At 30.5% G+C, this 11,280-nt stretch overlaps 1 protein-coding gene across 1 annotated transcript; it reads right to left on the bottom strand.

Annotated features, from left to right (window-relative positions):
- Positions 1-4,892: 4,892 nt before the first annotated feature.
- On the bottom strand, positions 4,893-10,843 carry LOC140443802 (THAP domain-containing protein 1 A-like). The gene is made up of 5 exons (XM_072535258.1): positions 10,608-10,843; positions 10,105-10,285; positions 9,571-9,832; positions 6,002-6,172; positions 4,893-5,115 (listed from the first exon to the last, which is right to left on the bottom strand). Exons 1-4 carry the CDS (start codon positions 10,682-10,684, stop codon positions 6,168-6,170), a joined length of 525 nt encoding a protein of 174 aa, XP_072391359.1. The 5' UTR covers positions 10,685-10,843; the 3' UTR covers positions 4,893-5,115; positions 6,002-6,167.
- Between the last annotated feature and the right edge of the window lie 437 nt (positions 10,844-11,280).

Below are 11,280 nucleotides of genomic sequence, written 5' to 3'. Positions count from 1 at the left end.
GAAAAATATATCGACAATCTAGTAATCCGCATGCCTGAGAGTTTTGGCAACACTGATCTCCATAAGCCTAATGTTATTTTCTTAACTTGGAACGCTCAATAGTAACCAGCTTACTACAAATTTCACATTTATAAGGTGTTTCCACAGTGTGAATTATCATATGTCTAGTTAAATAAACTTTTGTGGCAAAAGATCACAAATTTCACATTTATAATATCTTTCCTCAGTATCAATTCTCATATGATTACTTAAATTACCTTTTATGATAAAACACTTATCACAAATTTCACATTTGTAAGGTCTTTTACTGCTGCGCCTTTTGCTGCAAGAAGTCATCCCAATAGAAGAGTATATTCAATGTTTGTTAGATGCCTTTTTAATCATGCTACTGTGAAAGCCCATCGTCATAGATTTAATTTAAGTAAAACAGAACTTTGCGATTGTCATGGTAACACTGACAATATCAATCATTGGATGTTCGGGTGCATATATAATGATGCTGCTATTAAGTATCTATTGGAAAATCTGATAAAAGAACAAATACCTCTTCCTCAGTGTCAATCTTCTATTTTATATATCTCTGGTCATAATATTAGGCTTAACCAAAATTTTTGGGAATACTTAAACAGGACTAAAAGAAAAATTTAGGATGCAGTGTGTAATGTAAATGTATAAATCCAGCTTTGTTCTCTCAGTCTACCCTATGTTATATATTTACCTCCTAGCCGTTGCCTGTTTTGTGTTGTAATAAAGTCGTTATGAAAGACACCTTAGCGTGAAAAGTATCCCTATATTATGTAATCCCTTGTTGGTTCTAAATATTCACTTTAAGTTAGTTACGGCCTTGAATGTAACGAATGAACGTATGGTTTCTTGTCAATCTACTTATTCTTGTGATACTGATGTTTACATCATATTATTAATTTACCTCTAGGCGAAGTACTATTTTATTAACAAATGCAATAGGTCAATACATCATTCACAAGTTCAAGTAGTCAAATACATTATCGTGACTGAATGGATCAAGTTATCCAAAGCCATTAATTAAACAAAAAAAAAGGTTTTTACTGGTGTGAATTCTTACATGCTTATTTAATTTATTTATAAGGTCTTTCCCCAGTACGAATTTCTCATATTATGTTCTTTTAACTAACTTTTATTAGTAAACAGCTTACTACAAATTTCACATTTTTAAGATGTTTCACCAGTGTAAATTATCATATGCCTAGTTAAAGTACTTCTTCTTCTTGTAGTTCCTTCTCCTATCGGGAGTTGGCTATCATCACAGCTATTCGTACCTTATTGGCGGCTGCTCTAAAAAGATCTACTGAGCTGCAACTATACCACTCTCTTAGGTTTCTCAGCCAGGAAATTCTTCGTTAAAGTACCTTTTGTGGCAAAAGACTTATCACAAATTTCACATTTATAAGATCTTTCCTTAGTATGAATTCTCATATGATTACTTAAATTACCTTTTATGGTTATCACAAATTTTACATTTTTAAGGTCTTTCAATGGTATGAATTCTCACATGCTTATTTAAATTACTTTTTAGGTTAAATGACTTATCACAAATTTCACATTTATAAAGTTTTTCCCCAGTATGAATTATAATATGTTCTTTTAGCCACTTTTATTAGTAATCACCTTACTACAAATTTCGCATTTATAAGGTCTCTCACCAGTATGAATTCTCATATGTCCCTTTAACAAACTTTGATTAGTAACCAGCTTACTACAAATTTCACATTGTTAAGGTGTTTCGCCAGTGTGAGTTATCATATGCCTAGTTAAATTACCTTTTACGGCAAAAAACTTATCACAAATTTTACATTTATAAGATCTTTCTCCGGTATGAATTCTCATATGATTACTTAAATTGCCTTTTATGGTAAAACACTTATCACAAATTTCACATTTGTAAGGTCTTTCACTGGTATGAATTCTCACATGCTTATTTAAATTACTTTTTAGGTTAAATGACTTACCACAAATTTCACATTTATAAGGTTTTTCCCGAGTATGAATTATCACATGTTCTTTTAGCCCATTTTTATTAGTAAACACCTTACTACAAATTTCGCATTTATAAGGTCTCTCACCAGTATGAATTCTCATATGTTCCTTTAGCAAACTTTGATTAGTAACTAGCTTACTACAAATTTCACATTTATAAGGTGTTTCACCAGTGTGAATTATCATATGCCTGGTGAAAATACCTTTTGTGGCAAAAAACTTATCACAAATTTCACATTTATAAAATCTTTCCTCAGTATGAATTCTCATATCGTCGGGCTAGTACTTATTTGTTCCATATGCCAAATTCTCATTTTGAGATATTTACATTTAAATATTTTGGTAATATTTACTCGTTTATTTTAAAACTCAGGAAAATGACGTTAATTCTAAAAAAAAAATATTTAAAATGGTGTGCTGGATTATGCCTTCAAATTTTTACTGACTCCTTTTAAATTTGAAAAAAAAAATAAAAACCTTTGCTTATGGAACAAAAAGTAAAATTAGAACAGAAATTTGCACATTTGTTCCATATGCAATGAAGTACAAAACTAATTATTTTATAACGTTTTAAGTAAAATATTTTAGTTTGCGTTTCTATATATCTTATGTATCATTCTACAGTTAGATCACAGTTTATTACATTATTTCTAATCTTATATTACCTACTCATAACGTAATTGAAACAAATAATTGAAGTTGGAAGAAATAAAATAATTTATTTAGTGAAGAAAATATTGTTCTGTACAATATTTTGTCAACCTCAGGCATGTAGGCAAAAATAGACACGATATGCTTTATTTTTTTAGCGTCGACTGTAGATTTTTCGGTAATAACCTTTACCATGAAAAAGTTAATAATAATATTATTATGATCGTTTTTGCCCTGTTTTTTAGCAGAGCCGCGTGTCTCATGTTTATTAAGTCTAATAAAAGTAACATTGTCATTTTTATTAAAATTACATTTAAAACTAATATGCAAGGGGTCATCTTTTTTATAGTTAATTTGTTTAACTTTAGCAAAAGGCAGATCTTTAAAATTTAGAGTTTGGCTTACTATTTGAAAATTTAAAAAATCTTTTTTTTTTAGTTGCGACACCTTGAGAGGTGCTTTACCGGGGGATATATTTACGAGGTGTCTTAAGAGTGAAACAGGGCTGTATATTTTCCTATGTTTTAAATACTTTTCTATTTTACTGTGAACAGAGTCGATTTCTTGAATTAAACTATGTATGTCCGGGCTCTGAAAATTTTTGTTCAACTGTATTAATGCGATTATTGATATGAAAGAAATACTTTATAGCTAAGGCCATGTGTGAATTGCGGTTTTGGGGGACACAAGAATCTGACCAAGCCTGAAATGGCTTCATGCCATAGAGCACAGTAGGTATAAAACAGCAGTAGACTAGTCAAATTTGTAGGCGTTTCTATCAAAGTCTCTTTCTATTTTTCCTTCGATTTTATTTTTTATGTGAAAATCATATTGTTTTTTATTTTCTTTAGTTTTATTTTCAATTAATTTGTATTTCTCGCAGATATCATATCTATCCTTTTTTGGTAGAAGAAAACCAAAATTATATTCTCTTGTAAAAATTTCTCTATACTTATGTGATTTAACAGGAAAATTACTGAAGTCACTTTCTAGGTATAGTCGATACATTTTTTTAATAGAGAGACACGGATCTAAATACAATCTAATACGATCTGATCGACAGTAGTGAGACTATATATGGGGGAACGACTCAATATGTTTTCGTACCCCATCTAGAGCTTTTAATGGTAAGACTTTCTTTACGTATTTTGTGTTTAGAGTAGTTAAAAAAAATTCCCTACATACTCTAATTTGCTTATTTAAACGAATTTTAATATTAAAACGAATTTTGTTTCTGGCATTCCGAAATATTTTCTGTTTTCACATACCTTCGTTTTGGTGATTTTTTTTTTAAATTTTGAATAAAATGCGCCTTTTTGGCTATCACTTAGTTGTCAAAAGTTTTTAAATATAACCTCCTACCCATTCATAGGTACAAGTTTTCAAACACTTGGATTGACATTGCCTTGGAGCATGGTCAACTTCTTTTTCGTCCTTATATTGAAGCACATGTTCTCGCTGAAATTTTTTCAAATTTCTAGTCCAGTTCTCAGGATTCCTCAATCGCTTTTTTGTTTTTTAGAAGTCTTCATGCTGCTTGCTTGGACATCTTGATTTTCCATGTTATTTTCTGCTGAGCTTTCTTCTGTACATTTTTCGGCACATTCTGATACCATTTTTGTAGAACTCTCTGTATTTTGTCTGTTTCCATCAGAAGAAGTTGAACTTAAATCACTGTTATACTTTTATTTTATGTTATCCGTTTTATACTTTTATTTATCACATCCAGTCGCCACCATACAAGAAGTAAGACACGTTAACCTCAACTCACTGCATATAACACTGGCATGGCACAAACAAGCACCGAAGCATTGAATGCGCGTGTGAAATACTGGCTTCCTATTGGCCTTTGCATATAGAACACTTAAGCACTGAAATAACCCATAAAATAATCATATGGCACAAAGTTACAACGGTATTACAGAACAGTCTTGGCTGTTAGAGTTATGAGGGCCAAATTATATACATTATTATGTTGGCAATGTTTCATTACAACTTCTAACCCGAAAAAGTAGAAAATGTGGTATGGAACAAATAAGCACTAACCCGACGATATGAGTACTTAAATTACCTTTTATGGTAAAATACTTATCACAAATTTCACATTTGTAAGGTATTTCACCAGTGTGAACTCTCATATGACTATTTAAAATACTTTTTACATTAAACAACTTGTCACAAATTTCACATTTATAATGTCTTTCCCCAGAATGAATTCTCATATGTTGTTTAAAGCCACTTTTATTAGTAAACACCTTAGTACACATTTCACATTTATAAGGTCTCTCACCAGTATGAACTGTCAATGTTTATTTACAGAAATTTTTTGAGAAAATTGTTTAAAGCAAATTTCACATTTGTGTTGTCTTGCTTTAATATTACGATTTGAATATCTCTTGGGAGCATCTGTTTTTGTAGTTTTCGTTGAAGTCTCCTTCATCTCAGCCTCTAAAATAAAATCCAAATTACAATTTATGTCAAATAAATGGTATATGAAGTATACAATGAGGACTTTTACTTTACACAACCGAGGTTTAAAATTTGAAATAGGCAAATGTAGTGTATAGAACACCATAAAGATGGTACTGAAGAAGAAATGCTTTATTGTGATCACTGTGAGCGCCAGTTCACAAAGATACTTATTGCTCTGGTCTTTTCTCCTTAGAGAAGGGTTATGGAATTGAAGAAGAACCATATTCTTATCATTTTTGTGCCAAGAATGTAAATCTGGCATGAAACTTGTTCCAAAACTGTCCAAATGAATTGAAGAACTGCAAAATAACGTTAATGATATTCTAGCAAGCGTTTTTAGGGTTGTACTGCAACAATCTGTGATTAAGAGATATCTGAAAGCTACTTGTCTCAAAATATTTTGAACAAATTCATGTTAAAATAAAGAACAAATGGATAAAAAACTACTAAATTAGATGTTAAACTATTTTGAACTATTTTATAAAGATAGGACGTGAGGTTGCATAGTAGATAAAACAACGGGGGTCAGTTGGACCCCAATTTCTCATTTTGTAAGCATATCTTATAAAATAATAATTGTAAATCTACATAAATATTTTAAACAACATGGAATTTTTTAACGCATAAATATGTATACAAATTTCACGTATGTATACAAATTTTGAAAAAAAAGTGTTATTAATATTGCAGAAAGCATAACTACATATATATTCTCTTTAAACATATGTTTATAAATAAATAACATCTTTAGCTTAAAGTTTATAAATTCAACAGAAGTTTTGTTATAATGACCTAATTTTGTAGATACAATTTTTAGATTTTTCCGTTTATTTTATTATATTATTATTTTAAATGTACTAACCATTTTTCAAATTAATTTTATCTTCTCTCCGACAAGCATTTATCCACCCTTTTAATAAATCTTCATTTGCAGGAAATCTGTAGTATTTCACATCCATACCTTTTGTATTTTTGTTTGAATTTTTACAAGTAGCCACAGCACAGTCCGGCATTATAGTCTATCTAACTTAACCTAAAATTGCACAGTATTAGATAAGTACTAATAAACAACAATTTGTAACTAAAATAATCCAGAATTACTTTAATCGATAACAGCTTAATATTTTAAAACTGCCTCAATGTAATCACTTTCAACGCCACCAAGTATTGAACGAGATGGTTATCTGAATTATATACCTTTTATAAAGGATTTTTAAATATATTTTCAAAGAGTTTTTAAATAGAAAACGTAAATGTTTAGTACATCCATCGGAGAAAAAAAGCGAACTTATGAAAATAAAATATTGGAAGAACTTGAGGCACTAAAAAAGGAAAATCAAACAAGAAAATTCTATAAAAATCTAACAAAAGCAAGAAAAGAATTTAAACCAAGGATCGGACTATGTAAGGATAAGGAGGGGCATATACTCAATACAAAAGAAGAAGTATTTAAAAGGTGGGTGGAACACTATAAAGAACTACTTACTAGTAGGAGATCCAAATCAACCACCCCCAGGAGCAAACAACAATACACCATTGGAGCCTCCATTAATTTAGGAAGTACGGGATGCAATAAAACACCTAAAAAATAGTAAATCTCCAGGAAGTGATGGTATATCCGCGGAACTTATTAAATGTGGAGGTGCTACTCTGACTAATCCCCTGAATAACCCTCCTTAATACCGCATACAAAATATTTTCGAGGATTTTATATGGTCGCCTGAGTGAATATTCAGAGGAGCTTCTTGGCGAATATCAAAGTGGTTTTAGGCCTGGTCGATCAACAACAGACCAGATCTTTGTGCTAAGGCAAATACTGGAAAAAACCAATGAATTCAATATCGACACATACCATCTTTTCGTAGATTTTAAATCGGCCTATGATAGTGTCCTAAGAAATAAATTGTATGAAGCCATGGATGAATTCCACATTCCCGATAAACTGATAAGATTGGTTAAGGCTACAATGCGTAAAGTTGTTTGCAAAGTCGAAATACAGGGCGAACAATCACAGGCATTTGAAACGCATGTTAAGCTGTAACAGGGTGATGCGCTGGCGTGTCTCCTTTTCAACATAGCTCTGGAAAAGGCGGTCGGGGATGCCCAAATAGACAACAGAGGAAGCATTTTTAATAAATCGTCCCAAATTTTGGCATATGCAGATGATGTTGATCTAGTTGCCCGCACAACACGCAAGCTAGAAGAAATGTATACCACCTTGTCAAACGCCTCAAAAAATATGGGCCTGCAAGTAAATGAAGATAAAACTAAGATAATGGCATCAACACCCAACAGTAGAGCCAGAAACATCGGCCACCAATTCACGGTTGATAATTCTACCTTCGAAGTGGTGGACAAATTCACATACTTAGGCTCCCTGATCACCAAGGAGAACGTCATGACGGAAGAAATCAAATCAGAAAATCAAATTGATACTCGACTCAATCAAGGAGAAAAAATTGGCATGGTTCAGACATCTAAACCGGATGGACAATAATAGACAAGTAAAAAGAGTGTGGGCGTCAAACCAATAGGGAAGAACAGAAGAGGAAGACCCATTAAAAATGGAACAGTAACATCTCGCATATACTGCAGAGTAAGGGTAAGACTTAGCAGGAAGCAACACAGATAGCATCCAATAGAAGGAATGGAGAAAGTTCGTTAGAGCTAGGACACCTCAGAAGACTGTAAAATATTGTAATTTAATTAATTGTATTATAAACGGCTTAACACCGAAAGGTACAAATGGGTCTACTGATAAGTAAGTAAGTATATATATACAGGTTTTGACTTATTTGCTCTGTACAAAAAAATTAAAAACAGTTAGTTTCTAGTTTGATTTAATGGTAAGTTAAGTAAATTGATATATTTAAAGAAGATACACAAGCAGTATAAATTATTTGGAAGAAGAAATGATAACTTCAGATCTCCTTATTTAAATAATAAATGTAAACAAGGCTCCTCTCAATGAATTATAGACTATTTGAATAATATTGGGAATGGAATTCTATCTGATCCTAAACACTTTTGGAAATATATAAATAACAAATGAAAAAGTTACAATCTGCCCTCTAGTATGTTATATGGTGATATTATAGGTAAAGCATATAGATGCATATGCGTCTATATTCTTTGGTATAGGTAATAACAGTCAAGGCATATTTAATTTATTTGGTAATTTTTTCTCAACTACATATTTTAATTCTAAAACTAATCAGATCCCAATTTTTAACTATAAGCAAAGGGTCAATGTGAATAATTGGATGTATTGAGGTATCGAGACATAATTGATAATGTTTTAAAGATACTTATATGCTTAAAGAAGCTTATAATACTCAAGCATTATACTTTTATTAGTAGTAGTATAGTATCGGTATATTTCCTGATTTTTTTTTAACTAGTTTTTTAACATCAATTTTTAAGTCTGGTAATAAAAATAATATTGAAAATTATCTGTTTGTAACCAGTCAGTATTACCCAAATTATTTGAGTATCTTGTAAATAATTTTTTTCACTGGATTGTAAAGATTTAATTGATATTCAATAACATGGCTTTTCTAAAGGTAAGTCTACATGAACCATCTTAGTAATGTTTACTAATTTTATTGCTAATGCAGTTGAACATAAAGGTCAGGTTGACTCTATCCTACACAGACCTCTAAAGCCTTTGATCAAGTTTCAATGTGATCAAACATAACCTGCTTATTGCTTAATTGCAAGGCTATGAATTTGGATGTAAAATATTTAAGTAGATAATTAATTATGTGTCTGGTAGATGACAGTATGTAAAATATGGACATTATTTGTCTCAGCAAGTGTCTGTCACCTCAGGTGTCTCATATTAGGTCTCTTTTATTTAATATATTTGTTAACGATATATCATTAGTCGTTAAAAGTAGTCAGTTTCTAATGTTCCACATGCAGCCTACAGTTTAAACATTTTGCCTTGAAATGGGATGGAAAATAAACAACAATGTAAGCCAGTAACAAATGTATTTGTTTTGTTGAGTTACGAAAATTAAACAGCCACTGCCTGTTGTTGAAGTCAAAATTTGACCAATGTAGCAAACAATTTAGGAGACAGTGGGGACTGATTTCAGTAGAGTATAAGATAAACTTACAACTTCTTGGCAGATAAAAACAGAGATAAACGTTATAACTTAAGAGGGAGTTTGTATTATCCCAGCAAACTTCAATTAACTTGATTAAAAATGTTTAAACATTAATTTACGCAATTTTAGACATTCAACCATGAATCAAATCACCTAACATACAGATCACCTACATTGTGATGAACTAAAGAAATGCAAAAAGTAAGATATACATAATTATAATATCTGTTATGTCTAAATTTTGCTCTTAAATTTGGTTTCACTCTGCTATATCCCCATCAGCTAGATCCCTAAAGATATAAAAAAATGAATTTCTTACCCATACTATACTCTTCCAGTTCTTTTTTTATTTCAACCTTAATTTCATTAGTTAAATCATCTAATATATTGTTTTCTATTTTAATACCATCTGAAAAATCCTCATGTAAGACATATTCCTGTCCATTACTGCTTTTCAAGTGGTTTTCCTCTACTTCAGATTGAACTTTTATATTATATTCCTTTAGAGAATCCGTTTCATCTTTAATACAGGTTGATATTTGTTCGTTTCTATAATCTTTCATATCTTCCTTACATTCCATCTTGAATTAAAATATAATAATTATAGTGTAGTAATTATAATAATATAATAACAAAGAATTTAGAAGCGCATTTTTATATATTCTTTGATTATACAATAACAATGAACAAAATGAAATGAACATAGATCATAGATAACCCATACAAATACAAATACCAACAAATACAAATACACAGAGTATACAATTACCATAGAGTTAGAATTAATTTTAATTAATAAGAGTTATTATTAAACCTAATTAATAACTACTATTAAGTAGGTTTAGCATATTACCTGTGTGATATAAGCTATTGGAACAGCAGTGTCTTTCAAACGAGTAGAAGAAAGTGAAGTTCTATCAATATCTTTTTCTAAAAAATGTTTTGAACATAAAACACTATATTTAGTTGGTTTCCATTTTCCTCTGTTAACAAATTTGATCCATATGTCGCGTCTTTCAGGATCTTTTGGAAACCTAAAAATACAATTATATGCATCACTAAGTATTAATAACAAATTTTTATTTTAAATAAAAAACATGATTATTGAACTAAAAAATATTATAAAAAGCTTACAAATTGTTTATTAGTAGCTTTATATTCTGTGTATTCATTACTTATATTTTATTGGAAGTGGATGTTTTAATTGCTACTTTGGAAACTTTTACAAATATTCAATAATGACTGAAAAATTAATGGAGAAACTTTTCTAAGTTACTGTAAGATTTTTTATGAATACTATTAATTTATTCTCTGAAGTACAGGCCATTACTTTGTTTTATATATTTGTATACTAACCTGTGGAAGGATATTCCTGAAGATTTTTTATCAATATTGCTTCTGCTACTGCAACTACGTTGAGAACAAGAACCCATTATTATACCAAAGAATTTATACTCTATCAAAACAACAAACGTAAACAAACATATACGATCCGTCAAAACAATCTAACAAAATGGCCGAAGTGAGGTCGTTTTTAGTCACATGATCTCACATGATGCCCTCTCCATAGATTCTAAAGGCGGAGTCCCACATATCAGATTTCCGACGACACGATGATCCGAAAGTGTTCTCATTGGTCAGAATCGAATCAGAATGTTTTCGCGCCGAATTTCATCCGAAATTTTTAACTACGCTTCCGCATGGGATAAAGATAAAATTATTTTAACTTTTTCCGATAAAACGGATGTTTTGTAACCTAATTGTATTCCAATAGTTCTGTAGGTACATTCAATTTATTGAAACATGAATTTTAATCGAAGAAAAATAAGCTATGGTCGTAAAGTTAATAAAACGCTATTATTATGTGTGCTTCTTTTAATTCGCAAAAAAAAACAAAACGTACAATTCGACAAAGAAAATATTGGATTAGTTAAATATTTAAGTAAAAAAAGTCACAAGGGGCTTTTAATAATCTATTGATTGCACTCTTGCAGGAAATTAAGCTAAACGATGTTGACAAATATTGCAA

This window comes from Diabrotica undecimpunctata, chromosome 6 (genome assembly GCF_040954645.1).
Source record: "Diabrotica undecimpunctata isolate CICGRU chromosome 6, icDiaUnde3, whole genome shotgun sequence".
NCBI classification, from domain to species: domain Eukaryota; kingdom Metazoa; phylum Arthropoda; class Insecta; order Coleoptera; family Chrysomelidae; genus Diabrotica; species Diabrotica undecimpunctata.
This window is presented reverse-complemented; position numbering and strand designations above follow the sequence as displayed.